Genomic DNA, 20856 nt, shown 5'->3' with positions numbered 1-20856 from the left:
TGGGGTAGGTCATTTTGGAGAAACCAGCTCGAGTGCGCTAGAAATTGAAAATACACAGCCAGAATAAATCTGTCACTTCCTCACAGAGCCCCTCCTCCAACACACACGAACGTGCACATGACCAATGAGGGCACGAGATAAGTTTGTGCACAGATGGAAGGCTGACAGGCAGGTAGGCCATCCAGTTACTTTAGCCGGCTCAGATGATTGGTCGAGCTTTTTACAGCGCTACGGCTTCCACAGATGATATGTTTTGATGGATTTTGTGTCAAAGCACTTCAGATATTCATTGCTATCGGGATGATAAGAGCATTCCATGGAACATAACAACAAGTGTATCTCGAGCCGGTTTCTCAAACGTACCTACCCCACCTTTAATATGTACAGTATTGTTTTTGAGTCTTGCCATTTATTCATTACATTCAGTGTGTCTTCAGTTATAAACAGTCCTTGTCATTTCACCAGTGGCGAGCCGTCAGGGCCCTCTAGGCCCTCTGTGAGGTCCTAAGATATTCCAAAAAATAATATTTGAAAACATTAAAAAAAAAACATTTTCTTTTTAAATATTTTTTTAAATATTTCTTTTTTGTTAAATGTTGCATTAGTTTAACCTAAATAACTTGATTTAATTGTATTTAAAATAACATTTCCAAAGAAATAAATCCTTTGAATCTGCCTGTTCAGTTTCTGTTGGAATGTGAAGGGTTAAATGCTTTCTGCGAGTTACTGTGAAGACAGGAGAGCTTGTTGGTCCCTCTCTACATTCACAGAGGGCCCGCTAAAGTAACTCAGAGAGTAATGTCAAATGACAGTACAAGTGACCCATCATATCTTCACTCTAAATGGGTGGGCTTTATTTTTGCGGACTTTATGACGAGTTCAGACTAAACTAAAAACGTGACAAGACATTTGGATTGTGACAAACTGTATAACTGTATATATATATATATTGTGTTAAAAAAAACACTCAAAAGTATTTGATTAAGATTGGCACAAGGAACAATAATATATTATTACAATGCATTTATGTGATGACTGTCAAAGAGAAAAGCAGCAGGCAGATTAAAGTATGTTTTAAAAAAAACAACATTTACAATTTGTTCTTATCGTTTCAACTACGTCTCCCATAATGCATTGTGATTAAAACATCTATCTCCGAGCTCCAATACTACTTGGGGATCAGGGGTAGTGTAACGTTTTCGGCTATCCAAAACGCTGAAAAAACAAATGTGTCTCTCAAAAAAGTATTTACACAATTAAAACAAATGAATGTTAGAAACACTGGTGTTTTTTAGTTGATGAGTACTGCAGATGTCACTGTAAAATCAATCCACAGTGACAAGATTACTCATTCCGGGTAGATGCAGCGAGAGCTGCGTCCATAGCAACCCAGTCTCATGGCATTTCGTGTTCACCAACACGATTTTCCCCTTTTTTTCGTGTTGCACAGCACGATTTTAAAAGAAATGTATTTCTACTGGTAATGTATTTCGTGCCTGCAGCACGTCTTTTTCTCCGGTCGGGTCGTGGAAGACCGGAAGCTGTGTGGTTCATAAAAACATGTTCTTACCCAATATCAAGCCACAATTATTGCTTTTATTTTAAATCGTATAATTTCGGACTTTTGTTTCCGTCTGTGAGGAAAATAAATGGGGCTCAGAGCCTCAGAATACTGAAATCTGTATTTTTCAAATCTTTTTTCCTTCTAATTTGTTATTCTTTTCAAAATAACACAATGTTATTTACTCACCAATAACACACAATTATCCTTGCTTTTATTTATTTGTTTAATTCCATAATCTCTGGCTTTTTTGGCGTCCGTCAGGAACTGAATTTCAAAATAAAAATAACCGGAAACAGACGTAGGCATTTCGAGTGATTACCCAAGATCCTCAGCTATGGTTTAAGCCCGCTGATTGGATGGTTTAGCCACAATGCATGCTGGGATTTGGTGTTTATATGATATGAAATCCGGAAAACATTTTAAAATAATAAAATAATACTTAATTCCGAGTGTTCTTGCTTTTCTCTTTGGAGGTCATCACATAACGGCATTGTAATACACGGTTCGGCTGCATTACATATTACAGATCTGCCGTAGTTCTTTATTTATAGAGCCCTGATGAGAAGACCTTTGGACAAACTGGAAGAAATGCCGCCGAAACTGAAAACTTGACGTGGATCATAAATATATCAACAATTAAACAACATCTTCAATTTCTCTTCACACAACACGTCTCCTAGCAGTATCAACACTAACTCGGCTGACTTTTACTTTTGATCTAATTCATAGATAGGTTATATTTACACCATAACGGTGCACAGCTGATAGAAAAGGACTTTTCTTTGAATATAAGAATGTAAATACTGAGTCTGAAATAGTATAGCAATATGCTACAAAATTATGTGAAAACATGAATAAAACTAAACATCTTCAGATGTTGTACATATACATAAGTGTCCTACACTAATAATACAAAGTTATTATAGCTGTGTGGACCTTGTGTGCACCGCCTAGTGGTTAAAGCACGTTATTTAATTATTGTTTTTATGTGTTATATTTGATTACAAAAATATTAAGAGTACAAACTTTCATAGGGGGAAAGCAGAAGGACTGTGATAGAAATATAGAATATAAAAAATCAAGAAGATACTGTAAGTGATCTCTACAATAATACAGTTTAGTGCTGGATGTACAAAGATATTAATATGAGGAGGTGCAAAACAGACAAACTAATTAACCTTTATTTAAACATTAAATAATACTTTAGATTAAGGTCCTCTTTTAAATAAGAAAAAAACTTTGGGGTATCTACAGATAAATATTAAGCCTGACAAAGTACTTAACGTCTAATATATTGCTTTCCTGCAATGTTAACTATGTTGAAGCACTTATTTTAACTGATATTATACACATTAATTATACTCTTATGTAGATAGAATAAGAAATGTGCAGAATATGACAGTTTAATGGTGGAGGTACACATTCATATTGATAGATGTCTTGTAATGCACTGTTGAGGAACCTGTGACCCAAGATTTTCATTCATTGCATAACTACACCGTAGTTTTGTATATGATAAGTCAATAACCTTTGAAAATCTTGAAATCTTGAAAGGGATGTGCAAAATAGCAATTATACAGTCTTTAATGAACTATTAGTAGAGAATAACGAGTAATGAATATTTATTACTCGTTTCCATTCATGTCAATTGCAGATAAATGTTTAGTCTTCTCAAGCACCAACTATCAAATATCTCTCCTGATTGTTGGCACTTGGCAATCAGGTTAACCTCTGAATTGTGGAGTAGAATTACAAAGTAACAATGAGCTGTCACGTGGGTATATATTAATGCTGCCCATTATGGACACAAGCGATTTTCACCCATTTATTAATTATATGTTTTACATTTGATAACACCAATGTGTTTAATACTGGCAACTTCTAATTGTGGGAAAAACGAAAACGTTCAGCAGAGACGTCCCATGGAACATTTTGCGAAACACAATAGCCAGCATGTGTAGTTCTTGGGGGGGGCGTTCGATTCCAGTTTTGGATAGTCTGGCGTGGTTTTGTTCCATTTCAAACCGCTGTTTGACGCTCGGCGTAACTTTGGCGCACTGCCACTCCAACATCCAATCCCAGCGCTTGAAGATTAATCACGGGGACTGTAGTCCTAAACGATAGCTGGGGATTATGGGTAGTGTAGTGTCTTCGTCCATCCTAAACTCCTAGAGGCCTACTCTGTTTCCGGTTATTTTTATTTTGAAATTCAGTTCCTGACGGACGCCAAAAAAGCCAGAGATTATGGAATTAAAAAAATAAATAAAAGCAAGGATAATTGTGTGTTATTGGTGAGTAAATAACAGTGTGTTATTTTGAAAAGAATAACAAATTAGAAGGAAACATTTAAAAATACAGATGTCAGTATCCTGAGGCTCTGAGCCCCATTTATTTTCCTCACAGACGGAAACAAAAGTCCGAAATTATACGATTTAAAATAAAAGCAATAATTGTGGCTTGATATTGGGTAAGAACATGTTTTTATGAACCACACAGCTTCCGGTCTTCCACGACCCGACCGGAGAAAAAGACGTGCTGCAGGCACGAAATACATTACCAGTAGAAATACATTTCTTTTAAAATCGTGCTGTGCAACACGAAAAAAAGGAGAAAATCGTGTTTGTGAACACGAAATACCATGAGACTGGGTTTTCCATAGCAACCACGTTACTATGAAAACACCGACACCGGAAATACTGTTTTCAGGCAGAGAGAGATGAAGATAACTTTCCATGGACACTGGCCAATCTAAATGAAAAGGGGGAACGACGTAGCAATCTCACAATGTCAGGGAATGCGCGCATAGCAACCTCTCTAGTAACATACTCAGTATGTATACATTTTCCTGGCAAGACCTGAACAAATCTTCGTATTCTAAAAAAAGAGAAGTGTAATAGGAGATCAGAAGTCGTGATAGAGCTTGTTAACGTCCGGGTATTTCTCCACTGGTGGGCCATGTCAACAATCCCAAGTAACTGTGGCGTTTTGAGGGGGTTCAATCGTATCATCCTGACGTCTCCCAGCGTAGACCATAGTGACATGTTCACGTCTTGCTGTGATACCGCACAACAGTTACAGCGTAGTTTTAAACCTAGTTGGGTGCTGAATGCAGCAGGGCTTCTTATCCCAGCCATGAAGCACAGATAGAGGATGATGTAATAAATGATTGAAAGGAAAACATTTGAAAAGCACTTTGAATGTCCTTGAAATCTGCTGAATAGATAAACGTGTATTGCGTAGCGACACAGATAAAGACATTGCTTTATATTGGTGTAAAACAGTCAGGTCATCTTGATAAAACATATTGAGTTAAAGAACTTTGAGTTTTAGGGCGGTTATAAATGTGATAAAAGCAGCAATCTTTCTTTCACTTTCAGGTTTACTCAGTGGAGACATTATTGTGTCTAATCATTAACTTGGTTTATGTCCCTGTTCATCTCGTACCTTAGTTCACAAGATTAAGTTATTGTAATTTATAAACTAAGTTAAAAAACAAGTTAGTTACTAAGACAAGCTTAATGAAACTGGGATCCACTTGATTTTGTTCATCATAACAGAAGCCTTTTTGTGAAAAAACACTCTTTATTTGTCTTTAAAACAGACCTAAAACTGTAATTACACAAAAATCCTGGTACATTTTTACCCGTCTGCTCATTTGATTTCATTAATTTGGCACGCATACTTTACTCATGTACTTCGTGTGAGTTCACAGACACACTATCTGAACCGGTTCTCCCTATCCTTTAGAACCAGAAGAACTACTTCAGAGTTCAAGAGGAGAATTCAAACGTTGGGGCCACTTTTAAAGAACAACCTGGGGTGACCCATTCAAACCTTAACAGGTACGCCTCCATATTCTTCCCTTAAAATGAGTGACACTATACCTTTATTGTAAAGTTAAGTTTTGTTATCTTCTTGAGTACATGATGATAAAATGATGGCATTTCTTGAGGAGGCCGCTAAAAAGGATCCTAGATTTAAGGGAACTGTCAAACAAAAATGTGAACGACTGCAGGTGGCAGCAGTGAGGGAAGTTAGTAATCATCAAAATGTGTGCAATGTTTACTACGAGGTGTATTTGCATTTTGAATTGAATAACATTGATAAGAACATCTCCTTACCTTCTTGTGGTCGTTCTTTAACGCAGGGGTTCCCAAACGTTGCCATGCCAAGGACCCCATATAGCATTATCCTCTGGCAGGGACCCCCCTGTTGCAATTCTTTTTTAAATGATGTGTACATTATGATGGCAAATATAAAAAAATTAAACATACAGCTTCTTAATAAATGTTCTTAATATATATGTTTATTAATCATTAATAATCAGTTATTCTTCTATTAACAGTAAAAAAAGAAATGTTTTTATCTTTTGTTTTTCATTCATTACAGTCATTGTGTATTCTGTTAGAAATATTCTTAACAAAATATTAAACAGTAATATGAACAGTAAACATATTTTTTTTGCATTTTTGAAAGTGATTTCTGTCTTAATAATATATATATAATATGATACATAATATTCAACAGTAATATATCAACTTTAAAGGTGGGGTAGGTAATTTTGGAGAAACCAGCTCGAGTGCGCTAGAATTAGAAAACACACAGCCAGAATAAATCTGCCACTTCCTTACAGAGCCCCTCCTCCAACACACACGAACGCGCACATGACCAATGAGGGCACGAGATAAGTTTGTGCACAGATTGAAGGCTGGCAGGCAGGTAGGCCAACCAGTTACTTTAGCCGGGCCGGCTCAGATGATTGGTCGAGCTTTTTACAGCGCCACGGCTTCCACAGATGATATTTTTTTATGGATTTTGTGTCAAAGCACTTCAGATATTCATTGCTATCGGGATGTTAAGAGCATTCCATGGAATATAACAACAAGTGTATCTCGAGCAGGTTTCTCAAACTTACCTACCCCACCTTTAATATGTACAGTATTGTTTTTGAGTCTTGCCATTTATTCATTACATTCAGTGTGTCTTCAGTTATAAACAGTCCTTGTCATTTCACCAGTAGCAAGCCGTCAGGGCCTTCCTAAGATATTCAAAAAAATAATATTTGAAAACATAAAAAAAAGACATTTTCTTTTTAAATATTTTTTTGTTACATTTTTCATTAGTTTTACCAACATAACTTGATTTAATTGTATTTAAAATAACATTTCCAAAGAAATAAATCCTTTGAATCTGCCTGTTCAGTTTCTGTTGGAATGTGAAGGGTTAAATACCGTCTGCGAGTTACTGTGAAGACAGGAGAGCTTGTTGGTCCCTCTGTACATTCACAGAGAAAAAAATTCGGTGTATAAAATTCGACGTCAAAAATTGCGATGCAGCATCATCCGGGCTACTCAGACAGGATAAGCAATCGAGCCTGAATGCAATCAAACCGACTTCTGGCCTATCAGAGCCAAGCGGCGAACCCCGGGACAGTGCGGTGAAGCCCAATGCTGCAAACTGTAGGCGATGGAGCAATTCCCGTAGACCCTATGTTAAAATGTCCAACTTAACATCAGAAAATGAACATGTTTCTAGCCTGGATCCACAAAAACATATTCTGTATATAGTTAGATTCCCCCTTCATGACAACGGGACTGCTGCTCCTAGCTCCTCTGTGTCACTGCTAGCTCCGTTAGCTCCATTGGCTCCGTGATGCTACAGGGGCTCAGCTCATGAGGAGAACACTACTTGAACACTACTTGAAATGTGAACTAAAAGTTATCAAGCATGAACCATCACCATTTGTTTTTAAATAAAAACGAAATAATATACATAAGTGACACTAAATGTTAATCTGTTAATTGACAGGCTTGGCCTGTGCAGGTGGTAACAGCTATGCCCAGCATGGGCTAAGTTCTGTAGGTGCAGCTGGTGTAGGTCCTCCTCGCTCAGGCCTAGTCCTCCTCCCTCAGGCCTGGTCCTCCTCCCTCAGGCCTAATCCTCCTCCCTCAGGCCTGGTCCTCCTCCCTCAGGCCTGGTCCTCCTCCCTCAGGCCTGGTCCTCCTCCCTCAGGCCTGGTCCTCCTCCCTCAGGCCTAGTCCTCCTCGCTCAGGCCTGGTCCTCCTCCCTCAGGCCTGGTCCTCCTTGCAGGGAAAGACCCTCAGCCCTCTCTGGCCAAACCAACAGACAGGACATTCATAAAGCTGAGGTTTTCCCCAAAGTCCCTAATCATCCATCCTGTGAATATGAGAGGGGAACAAATAGTGTAATAGATGCCTAAATTCTGAGGGTATAGTGCTGTAAAGCCCCTGAGACTTATGTCTCATTTCTGATAATAGACTTGATAAATAACATTTGATTGATTGAATAAACAGACACAGGTAAAGCAGCACCTGCTAAATACCGGAAAAAACATTGTGTTAAATAATTAGGAGATATTTTTATTCAGCTTTCCAGTTCATGTTGTGGGGAAATGTTCTCAAAGGGTGTTTTCCTCACTCGCTTGTTGAGCCTGCAACACAATCACATCTTTAACAAATAGGTTTTAAGATAAAACAGTTTATGGAGGGAGGGGCAGGAAGGTCTTTGGTCACATGGTTTCAGAGAAACAAACTGTTTATGCGGAATCATGTGACCAAAGAGAATCCTGGCCCTCCCTCCTCACTGGTATTTAAAAACGCTCCCTGCTCTCTGCTCCCTCATCTTCAGAGAACAACGACAAAGGTAAGAACACTTTAGAGCAGGAAGCAGGATGTTTGTCCCACAGAGGGGATATTTACCATTGTTACAGCAAAGAGCCAAAGACAGCTTAATGTCTTTATATATCACTCAAGAAGTATGCATCAAAACTATATTACAGATAAAAAACTAGACATTTCACAATTTACAAAATACACATCCAGTACCAGTATGTAGCAGCCAGGTGAAAGTAAAACAAGTTGGTAGTATAAATTGCACAGCTATTTACGGTAAATATATGTTGTACAAAAGTATTATTGCACAATAGGAATGTTATAGTCTTTGTTGTTATATGTGTGTGTGTGTGGGGGGGGGGGGGGGTCTACCAGGGGCCGTGGTGGTTGTAAAGTCTGCCCGCTGCAGGACAGAAGGACCTGCAGTGTCTCTCCGTGAGACACTGAGGGTGCAGCACTTTCCCAACACCTAACCAGTGTCCAGATTAAGGCTGCAACAAACGACTACTTTGACAATCGATGAATCTATCAATTAATGAAACGATTAATCGACTATTCGGACTATTATGCCTTGCACAATTTCTCAAACGCTCTGATTTAGCCATCAACTTTTAGATTTAGCTTGAGGTTGTTTTAGGCATGTGGAAACTAACAATGAAGACAATAAAGATGAATACTTGATTCAAAAATACATATATTATTAAATTAACACATTGTGAACAAAATTAACATTGCTTTTTATTTAAAGTAAATAAATAATATTTCACATCAAAAGAAACAATGTTTTATCAAATGGTCTTAAATAATGTGATGACAGAACTGTAAACAGAATAGCTGAAACTTTAATAAACTAAATAACTCAGTAACCTCTAATCATTAACCCATGTTTGTATAATGTAGTTAACTCTGTGTGTTGCTGCTAGCATACAAAACACCTGACGGGGAAACGTTACTCGTGGATGGGGCTACAGAGCTACTAGAAAGACAGTCGAACCCGGTGCATTCCTCCGTCTGGATGTGGAGCACTTTTTCTAAATGTTTAGACAAATTGCTCGTGTTACCGCCCTCACATGATAAACTCTTATTGCACTTTTGGTAACGAGCATTGAGACATTTAACCACACCTCAGAGGCTTAGTTCTCTGCGCCATCTCCACCGTGTGTGTGTCGCATTCATGTAGCAGCCGCATGTGTGTGTGTGTGTGTGTGCGTGCGTACGTGCGTGCGTGTGTGTGTGTGTGTGTATTCGTGTGTGTGTGTGTGCGTGCGTGTGTGTGTGCGTGTGTGTGTGTGTGTGTGTGTGTGCGTGTGTGTGTGTGCGTGTGCGTGTGTGTGTGTGTGTGTTGCATGTAGCAGCTGCGTGTGTGTAAACTGCCCCGCCCCCTCGCACACAGAGATCTCTCGTCTGGATTGGGAAGATCGAAAATACATCATAGATTATCTTTTTTGTCTTTTTGCATATTATAAACGAGTTGGCGACACTAAAACTGCGAAATAATGTTTTTGTAGCAATAATACATATGACATATATGTTTTAAATGTCTCCAGTAGCCTACCGATAAAAAGACCAATAACGTTGGAGCTTAACGGCGCGTAAAACACACGTGATGACGTCACCAACGAATCGACGACTGAATTAGTTGGCAACTAATTTGGTCATCAATTTGAATCGATCAAGTCGATTAGTTGTTGCACCCCTAGTCCAGATGACTCTCCAGGACAGAGCTGGCCTTCTAACCAGTCTGTTCAGTCTCTTCCTGTAACACAACGTATCACTGCTATTAGGAGACGGAATCACCTTTTTGCCTTGGGTCTTTCTATTTGGGCTGTTTCTTACTGTTTGATGTTGCTTTCTTTAAATGACTATATATGTGTGTTTTACTTTATCATTTTTAATAAAACATCTTTTAGTTCTTAGACTGATTTTCTGCTGTAACTCCGGCAGATTTAACTGTGAAATCTGATGGTTTTTGATAAAAACGTTTTAAATATCACTTTCTCTCAATACGTGTGATTTTAAAGTCTGTGTAATTTAAAAACATGTTTTCTTCTATGCAGAAAACTCATCAGGTGATCCATCCTCATGCTCCTGTAAACCAGTCACCATGGCAACGTGAGTAACACTAAAATGTTTTAAATTGTATTCTGAAAAAACTATAAAATGCTCCTTATAAAATGTTCTTTGACATGTTGATTCAATTGACAACTTGCCTTAAAAGAAAGCCTTAAAGGGGACCTATCATGCAAAATGCACTTTTAGATGTGTTTTATACATAAAGATGTGTCCCCGGTGTGTCCCTGGTGTGTCCCCGGTGTGTCCCCGGTGTGTCCCCGGTATGTCCCCGGTGTGTCCCCGGTGCGTCAGGAGACTCACTAAGTGTCAGAAAACAAAACCCTCTCTCTCTTCCTCCGTACCCACATCTCTAAAAACGGGGGAACAACGGAGCTGATCCAGATTTTTCTAATTTAAAGCAATAGCCCCTCCAAATGTCTGTGCAAGTCCCTGGTCGCGCTACAGAAAGGGAGGGGAAAAGGGACGTTTTAGTGATGATTTATTTATTGACCAACGGAAGAGAGCAGGAAATGTTTTGGTGTGTGAGTCAGTCACTCTGTGATCCGCTCCGTCACAATGTGGTTTGGAACATGATATGGCGTTTAACCCGGCAGCATTTAGCTGAGTATCTCAGTAGAATTCTGAGCAGGCACAAGCTCCCCCTCCTCTTTTTTTCAGTTCAATCTAAGGACCCAGAATCAGCGTTTCTCTAACAGCTGGAATAGAGGGGTATGAGGGATTTCTAAAATGCAACACTTTTTCTATATCTGAGACCCGTAATATATGCCTAAAAATAGCACAATAGGAGACCTTTAATACGCAGCCTGTTGTTGCGTCGGGGACCTGTATTAATCTCTGACTATTAATCAGACCTACTGATTGACCTATCAGAAGCTATTGAGTCTCTGCCAGTTTACCACCAGGCTCAGATCCACCTCTGAAAGGTCTTACCTCGACTAACTTCTGGAGAACCAGGTTCAATGAACTGCTGTTTTAAAGCAGACAACATAATATATCAGTTTAACCCTTAGATGCAGTGATTGGACTCTACACTCTCACATAGGTGGGTCAACAATGACCCATATAAGAAGCACATGTTTTTATGCCATTTGTGTCACTTTGGTGAAGAATATTTACTCGTATAATATCATATTTTGTTCCACACAAGAATGATTTCATGTTTTACATTTTTTTTGTTCCCACTGTTTATCTTTTTGAAAAATGCGTTGTGAAAAAGCTTTTTACCTTTCTCATAACAATGTGACAATTATTTCCCTCCGGTATAAACTTTTAAGGTGTATTTCTTAAAGGCGGGGTAGGTCATTTTGGAGAAACCAGCTCGAGTGCGCTAGAATTTGAAAATACACAGCCGGACAAATCTGCCACTTCCTCACAGAGCCCCTCCTCCAACACACACGGACGCGCACATGACCAATGAGGGCACGAGATCAGTTAGTGCACAGATGGAAGGCTGACAGGCAGGTAGGCCATCCAGTTACTTTAGCCGGCTCAGATGATTGGTCGAGCTTTTTACAGTATTACGGCTTCCACAGATGACATTTTTTATGGATCTTTTGTCAAAGCACTTCAGATATTCATTGCTATCGGGATGTTAAGAGCATTCCATGGAATATAACAACAAGTGCATCTCGAGCCGGTTTCTCAAACTTACCTCCCCCACCTTTAATTCACTGGTTAAAAAGTAAAAAGCTTTAGCATGTTATTTCATTTTGATCCACCATTAAAACTGTAAAGGTATAGTCATTACGTCACCGGTTAAAAAATGCTCTCTGGTATGAACTTTAAAGCAGTGGTTCTCAACTGGTCAGGCCTCAGGACCCACTTTTTCCTTTGTCAATAAATCGAGACCCAACATTTTGAACAACTCAAATCTATTCAACAAAAGATCGTGCTGTAATATATACGCTTTCCAGCATACAATATTAATTAAAGTGAAGTACAGTGCTTATATCCCTTATATCCCTTCACAGAACTAAAGTATGCTTTTAAAAGATTTAATGAGATGATGGTATCAAAGCTGAACTATATAAAAAGGCAAACATGCTGAAAACCCAACACCAGAAGGGGGGTCTGGAGGGATTCTCCCCCAGGAGATTTTTAGAAATACTAACATATAAACTACACATTCTGGTACACTCTGAGAAGAAAATAAATAAATCTATTACTACCCGACATATTCATAATATTTTATGCCATTGTTTGTTTTTCACTTTGTTCTGACATCTCGCTGCTCCTCACAGAGAGAAGAGCAAAGAGGAGATAGTCTGTGTGAATTACTTTAAATTGTGGGTAAGGGTAGATAGCCCCCATTGTTCTGTGACCTGTCAATCATCAAACCGGGGGTCATATTTCATTATGTGTTCATTTGTATCTGAAGTTGTACCCATGGATGTATAAAGAATAGTTCTACCCTAAAGTTATTCTCCGTGGGGACTTCCGGAAACAATCTTGACTCTGATTGGGCAGAAGACTCGAAAAAACATCAGCAAAGATGTTTTATTGAGAAGATGATCACTACGTGACAGAAGTTTTCAACACCGTTTATGGTCTCCGGTACTTCCAGTCCAACGCCTACTGCATGCACAGCGTTGGAACATCGGGCTTTCAAAATAAAAGTTTGACTTTAAAAAAAAAAATATATATATATTTTTTCCTATTTTTGTTCTTCTCTCACACATCTGCAACCCACTTGAAACGGGTTCGTTGCGACCCACCAGTTGAGAAACACTGCTTTAAAGTATATTATTAAAGGACACATGTCATGCTTTTCCGGTTATTAACCGTCCCCTTGTGTGTTATGAAGGTTTTTCTGCATGTAAACGGTCTGTAGAGTCAAAACCCTCAAAGTACGCCCTGTAGCGAGTAAAACTCTAAAACAGAAAATACCTCCCCAAAACGCCTCGTTGGTGAAACGTCATGTCCATTGTTTACTTCCTGGGTGCTGTGTGTTGGAGATTTGGAGGATGTTTAAAACCAACCTCGTCTCCGCGTGTCGTTTGGTAAACTGGGTAAATTCGTAAAAAGGAAGGGATTAAGAAACACCAGAATACAAGTTAAACAATAATCTTGTTTTAATGATACAAAGTAACAATACAAATACCTCACCGAATCACGAAGCACTCTGCAGAGTACTCCGGGCTCAGGTTCTACCACGTGTGAGACAAGTCTCAGGAACGGCCGGTCAAAAACAAGAGCGCGAACCAAAGGAAAACACAGGCTTTCATACTAAAACACAGGAGGAGGTGTGTGCGTGCTTTCCCCCAGAGGTCATCTTATTGGGAGAGACCAACACATGGCCTGTCGCACCCAATCAGTGCGACACAGCAGAAGAAACCCGGAAACAAAAAGTCTCTTTCAGTTTGACGAAGAACAGATACCTTTTGGTGTCTGGTACGAACCTGCTCTAAATAACAAGTTTCCTTATCTTATTTCACATCTTGCAGCCAGCACACACACATCCCCTTTATGGCCCTTTGTCCCTGAGTCCATCCTCCCCCCTCAGGTTACCACACACAAGTTAAAAGTATGTTTTAAGATATAGTTGTTATAGTTGGCTAAATATACGTAATACATGTAAATTACTTTCATATCAATAATAACGAGGAACACATTACCTATGCTCTTAAGCAGTATTAGAGATGCTTTTCAAATAGTCAAACTTCACACAGGCCCAATATAGAGAACGCACTTATCTGTCCTGTTGTCTTTCCAGCCATTTGAGCTATTGTTCACATCTCTACTTCAAATAAAAGGTTTCACATTGCATATTTCCAGCTTCCTTTACACATACTGTTATTATTAATACAAAGTAATTAACCAAACACATCTTTTGAAAACAAGTAGATTTCCCTGATAATTTGACATGCTGAAAATCTCAAGAAGAATGTCCCCTCCCCCAGCTCTCTCGTCCCTGTCATAAAAGCTGCTTCCATTTCATATAGAGTAATAAAACATGTTTAAGCTAATTTCTCCACAATGTTTGTAGCCATTTAGTACCCACACATGAAAGAATAAGAACAGAGGTATAGTTGAACAGTAATCACGCAGCACATATATTTACTGCAATGAAAACACACACATTTGCCCTAAGCATGTGTAACGCACACTCTTCTTTTATGAGGGAAACATTCCAGAGTTTTGGAGCTATCCCCAAATTAGGATGTCCCCTGCTCACATCCCTCTCTGAACACAAAGACTTCACCTCAATATATTGGGGAGGGAAAATATACTTTGTCCCTTCAAATTTAACACACATGAATATATATATATAAGGTGACATTAAAATGAATATACCAGATTTAACTTTCATGCCATAACACGGTACTTTAATACTTCAAATAATTCAAATAATCCTTCATGTGTCATAGAAGCACCCAGTAGCCACGCCCAGAGCTATAGCCGCACCCTCTGCCAGCCTAGCATATATACTGTTGGAATCTCAGGTTCAGTTCAAAACTGTATCCAGTCAGTGGTTGACATTCCTTTTTAACACTGTTCCTTCAGATGTTCGAGCCGGTATTTTACTGTGTGCACGGCATTTCACGGAGCATAGCTTCACAAAAACATGGAGCGATTCATGCCGGATATGTACAGCGTAGGGCACTGAAGGACGATGCTGGTTGTACTTTGTTTGGACCAGCGGGAGATTCGGGTAGACAACCTATAACTATTCATTGTTGTTTGTGTATTTATGATGTTTAAAACAAACAAGGTATATCTACCACGACTGTGTAAATGGGTAAACGTTTTTTCTGGCTGCTAAGCCATTGACACAGTGCTAACAGGGCTAACTAAGTTGCTAGCGTTTCCATATATCAACTCCAATGTCAGCAAATGCCTTACATGTATCTCATAGCAGGAGAATGTCTGCATTCACACAACATACTCATAGACAGTATGCTCTGGGTGATTTACTGTACGGTCAGTGCATTATAGTTGGCGTTCCTGGCGTGTGAGCTACCGTTCATAGCGTGTATGCTACATAGCTAAACAAGAAGGCTACCTAGAGCTAGACAGCTAGGGAAAACATTGTTTTCATGCCAGCTACAAAGAATGACCGAACGTAGCAGACTATCCGCATAAGATTGCAATTGTAAACATGTTCTTGCTATCCTAGACTAGCTGTCGTTCATAGTAGGTTGGCATGTTACACTGAATAACTAGCAAACGTAGGTTAGCATATTAGCTGGCAAGCTAACTGTGTTGATTAGATAGATAGATTAGATAGATACACACTCCTACCACAACTACTACTGACAAATCTAAAACAACTAAGTTTTTCTAATATTTTGTGATTTGCTTTTGATTTTGTCCAGCCAGATCAGGAAACTCCAGGCGTATCTGGCGGCACGCACACGCACGCACACGCACACGCACACGCGCACACACACACACACACACACACACACACACACACACACACACACACACACACACACACACACACACACACACACACACACACACACACACACACACACACACACACACACACACACACACACACACACACACACACACACACACACACAGACGCCGTAAGGCGGACAACACACACACACGGGATGACCACTCTGATGCCTCGTCCGAAAAAGCCCCAGCAACAGCTTACAAAGCTGCGATAGGCAAGATTCCGAAAACGCCTATCAGGGGGGAATGGATGATATACAGTTTATATATGTATATTTACACATGCTCATTTTGTACATTTCTAAAAATAAAGTTTGATGGAAATACTTAGTAGCCTTTCTTCCCTGAATCATTTGCTCCTGTAAAATATCATTCATATATAGCAAACCATGATTTGAGTTATCAAGTAGTTTATTACAGGTAAAAATAACTTAATCTTCTATAACAACAGTTGTAGGTACAGTTCGGTTAGTTAGCGTATAAAATATACGGATGTTCCGCTCAGAGCGAACTGAAAAAAGCACTGTTAGACATGGGCGGAGCCTCTCTGGTGGTTGACTAATCAGAACAGTGGCCGAGCTGACCAATCGGAGCACACTGGGCTCACAGGGAGGGGGGGCAAGAGGTCCAACGAGCCGTTTAGCACAGAGAGTGAATACACATACTTTACAGAGATGCTGTATGCGAAACCAATGTGAGTTTGGAAAATTGCACAGTATTTTTCTATTTTAGTATACCTCAACAATGGAATTATGATCAGTGGAAATGGCCATGACATGGGACCTTTAAGTCACCAGTTTAAAATTAGTTCCAGCTGTTAATTACATTTTTCCCTCCGATCATTCTTTTGAGGTAAATTCCTCAGGCCACCGGTACATTTCTACTCCTGTGTCTTACTAAAGGCTGACTTTATATTTTCCATGAGAAGCAGAAGCAAACACATGTTCATTTATACATTTTACCAGCTAAAAACCAGTAATTACCGGCAAACGGAAACCCTGCCATATACTGTATGTGTATAAGTCATTTTATTCCTTTGTAGTCAAAGACTGGACATTTCTGGACTAGCCCCACATTGTACAAGTACCGGTACACTTTTATGAAAGTGAACGCAGACAGTAATTTTCCATGAATGCAGAGGCCTCCTGCTTTCAGCCTGCTGTGAGAGTGAAGCTGTCTTTCTTGCTAAATAGTGACTCAAATAGTGATAAGACATAACAACCCTTAACCTTTTCAATTCCAGCCGATCAGACCGTTTGCATTTGCAAAGTGTAGAGCTATGTGAAATACAATGCATTTTAGATTGTGGACTCTAAAATACTATATTTGATTATATTGACTGCAGATTTCACTCTGAAATGCAAATCTCTACATTGTATAACATTACTACATAATCACATTATTACCCTAACTACTTTTTAACATTATTACATTAATACATTATGACATAAATACTTTAACCTATAACATCACAACATGATTACATTAATACATGTTCCAGGTCAAATAGTTTGTGGCCTTTGAGTAATTAATATTCAAATATATAATTCATATATAAACATATATAATAATCATATTTGAAAGTTCTTGGAGGATTAAGGTATACAGACACGCTTTTTTGTAAGGTGGTATTTTTGTAATTCTATGTTCAGTAGTTTGGAGATAATATTTGTGCTTTTCTACAGGAACACCTCACACAAACATGATAACACCAACTACAGAGTTAAGACCACTTCAGGATCTCCTTCTGTCCACCGGCTGAAACCAAAACAAGAGAACATTGGAACTATAAGAAGACTGACTCTCGGTGAAAGAGATCCAACAAAGAAAAACAAAACCATCTTGCTTGTTGGTGAAACAGGATCAGGAAAATCCACTCTGATCAACGCTCTGGTTAACTTCGCCATGGGGGTGGAGTTCAAGGACAATGACTGGTATCAGATCGTACGGGAAGAGAAGAAGAGTCAATCGGAAAGTCAGACGCCAGACGTGATCGTGTACGAGGTCTTTGGTCTTGAAGACAGAACTCTGCCCTTCTCTCTGACCATCATCGATACCCCTGGATACGGTGACACCGGAGGGAATGAGAGAGATGTCCTCGTCAGTGAAAGACTGTTGGACTTGTTCCGCTCAACAGACGGAGTTCGTGAGATCCATGCAGTGTGTCTGGTGCTGAAAGCGAGTGACAATCGACTGAGTGACCGACTGATGTACGTACTTGATTCAGTGGTGTCTCTGTTTGGAAAAGACGTAGAGGAGAACATCGTTGCCCTCATCACACACTCAAATTTTTTGACACCTGGAAATGTTCTACAAGCTCTGAAAGATGCAAACATCAGGTGTGCAAAAGAGGAGGAGGGTCAGTCTGTTCATTTCATGTTTGATAACATCCAGCAAACAGAGAGAAATAAGAAAAATGAGCGTACTCTAAAGACGGCATGGGAATCAACAGAATATCAAATCAGTCAATTCACAGATTTCCTGAAAAATACCAAAACACAGAACCTGAGAGACACTGTTGAAGTGTTGAATTCACGCATCAGACTGGCAGCCTGCATCCACAACCTGCAGGAGAGGATTGAGTTCATTGAACTGAAACAGAGTGATATCCAACAGACTCAGGAAGCTCTGAAGAAACACGAACAAGACATGAAGAATAACGATAAGTATGAAATAGAAGTGGATGAAACCTTCAAGATTAAAGTACCTGTTGATGAGAGTAGATGGTGGGCGTTCAGAGGTAACTATGGAGGAGCTGTCTGCTGTGAAGTCTGTAAGGAGAACTGTCACTATCCATGCACACTGGCCTGGTATCCAAGAAACTGTGAAGTCATGGAATACAGAAAGAATGAGCTCTACTGCACGGTGTGTACTGGGAAGTGTCATGTATCCAAACACGTGAAAGAAAAACAATGCACTGCATGTGAGGATGGGTGCAGTGATTCAAGTCATCTGAAAACACACTGGAGATATGTGAGCAAGACCAGGAGAGTTAAGAAGACAGAAGAAGAGATGAAAGTCAAGTATGAGAAGGGTAGAGAAGAAAGTGAGAAATCAGCTAGCCTCTTGGAAACTCTCCAGAAGAAAATGAAACACCTCCAGAAAGAAAAAGATCAGTTTCTGGAAGAGTCTTTCCAACATGTTGTCAAACTGGATGAGATCGCCCTGAATGTTGTTTCAATCTCCACTCATGTCCATCTGGACTTCCTGATCGAGAAGATGAAGGAGGAGGGAGAAACAGAGAAGGCCATGAAACTGGAAATGATGAAAAGTAAAATGGATGAAAATCCAAGATTCAAATCAGCTCTGAGCTACATGTATAAAGCAATTGGTAAAACAGCAGCTTGTGGTAACAAAGTGGGTAAAGCCGCTATGAATCTCCTCAGAGGAAACAAAGCTGAGTAGAAAACAAGCTCTACACTTTGATGAAAGGTATTTCATTAAAGTGTGATGTTGATATAATGTTTTCATATTTTATGTGTGATCACCTTTTTAAATGTTGTAATTCCTGGAAACAGCCCTTTGTGGTTAACGTTCAATAACCAATCCTTACTTCACGGAACACGTTATGGACAATTCTTATTTTCCACCTTGTGAGTTCACTTTGTCCTTTGTGACCCAAAGTCCCTCCTCACAATGTCCGTGAAGTTCGGCATGCAGCCCAACATGTAGCTAACTGTGCATGCTCCTCCAGCTGGTTACCGAGCAGAAGAAGAAGAACACAAAGTGAAGGATGGTTAGGAAGAGATGTTGGATGAGGAGACTCGTCGTTACCAGCATGAATATCATTGAGAGAGTTTGTGGAGCTCCAGACGAACACAGACCCTCAATTGTTGCTCTGGTTTCAAATGGAGGAAAGAGCCCCCCCTGCTGTTCAATGTTAGCTACAGCAGCTCTCTTTCTCCTCTGTATACAAAGCATGGCAAATAAAGCAATGCATGATTTGATGACTTGTTCTTTTCATGTAAAGTCAATTGACTGATATACTTTTGGAATAAGAAAATGATGCCTTTGAATCTTGAGTTGACAGTTCTGCAGAAAGACTTTGCAGCTCTTGAGGCTTTTGACTGGTTTTTAAACTATGTTTGGTGTAAAAGACGATGTGTAATCATTTGTTCTGATGTTATTGTGTATTCTCCACATATGAGGATGTTCAACCTGCAGCTCAGTTTCTTCAAATCACACTCATCACATGTCCTGCATATAAAAGAGACGCAGCTTTCTGCTGGAAAGTAGAACAAAGAAAAAACTCCATTTCTAGTTTTTTATGAGTTGCATTTATAACTTTTTAGATGTTCATCTTGAGTTGCTTTATTTGGAGACTTGATTGTTGTCGGTTGAGTTCATCTTTTTTCTTCATCATTTGATCATTTGTGCATAAAAAGCTGATGTTTGTGGTGTTTCTTGAACCATGTATGATGATGATCACCTTGAATGTGTTGTTTAGGAAACAGGTGTCAGTGACGACAGAGTTGAAAGAAATGTCTCCTGTTTTTAAGATTTGCATTCAGTTACTTTGCATTTGACCTTTTTAGATATGAAACATTTATGGTTTTATTTTGAGACTTGAGTTTCAGCAGTTTAGTTCAGATTCTTTTTCTTCATCATGGAATCATTGTTATCATGTGTAATCATTTGTAACCATATATCAAGTGAATCAATAAAAACAAGTAGACTGTTGTGGTCTACTGAAAGACAGCAGCTTCTTCTGTGATCGTGTGACTTCTGAGCAAAGCTCGATGCGGCCTCTTGGGGTTTTGATGAATGTATAATTACATTAGAAATACATTTGATGTTGAATCACTCAAATCTTTCAAAGTTATCAGAAAGATGGAAATCAGGTGTTGACCCTCATTACAAATCCTCTCCATAGATATTTAGTTAAAAAAAGCAAAATATTATTTAAAATATTTCCTCATTTTTTACATTTGGTCCAAAAGTAGTAAATATCCAAAGTAGGTGATTTTCTTTCTCCTGAAGATATTTTTCAAAAACATGTATAAATGTTTTTAAAATATGCTAAAGTAGACATTTCATTACGTCTCCTGAAGTTTCATTTTAGATTAGATTAGACATGTGCAAGTTTATGAATATTTAATATAAGAGCACACGTTTGGTTCTTTATTTGAATCAATATGAAACATTCAGAGTAACTAGCTCCATGTAGTGCTGTAATTA

General features: G+C 39.1%; 2 protein-coding genes across 2 annotated transcripts in view; both read left to right on the top strand.

Moving 5' to 3' along the window:
- Positions 1–9667: 9667 nt before the first annotated feature.
- LOC307037542 (uncharacterized protein) overlaps positions 9668–20856 on the top strand; it is a 48837-nt gene continuing 37648 nt past the window's right edge. Inside the window, exon 1 of the mRNA XM_079678522.1 lies at positions 9668–10308. Coding sequence (XP_079534648.1) covers positions 10236–10308 — 73 coding nt within the window. The 5' untranslated portion in view covers positions 9668–10235. The remainder of the gene's footprint in view (positions 10309–20856) is intronic.
- LOC307037562 (uncharacterized protein) lies at positions 14677–20376 on the top strand. Its single transcript, XM_079678571.1, has 2 exons — positions 14677–14920; positions 17364–20376. Exon 2 carries the CDS (start codon positions 17584–17586, stop codon positions 19081–19083), a length of 1500 nt encoding a protein of 499 aa, XP_079534697.1. The 5' UTR covers positions 14677–14920; positions 17364–17583; the 3' UTR covers positions 19084–20376.

Source organism: Notothenia rossii, assembly GCF_949606895.1.
Source record: "Notothenia rossii genome assembly, chromosome: 4".
Classification (NCBI taxonomy): domain Eukaryota; kingdom Metazoa; phylum Chordata; class Actinopteri; order Perciformes; family Nototheniidae; genus Notothenia; species Notothenia rossii.
Note: the sequence above shows the minus strand (reverse complement) of the source record. Positions and strands in the feature narration are given on the sequence as shown.

What these genes read in the sequence shown, in the direction of transcription:
- LOC307037562 (XM_079678571.1), top strand. Translation starts at nt 17,584, where the DNA reads ATGGGGGTGGAGTTCAAGGACAATGACTGGTATCAGATCGTACGGGAA.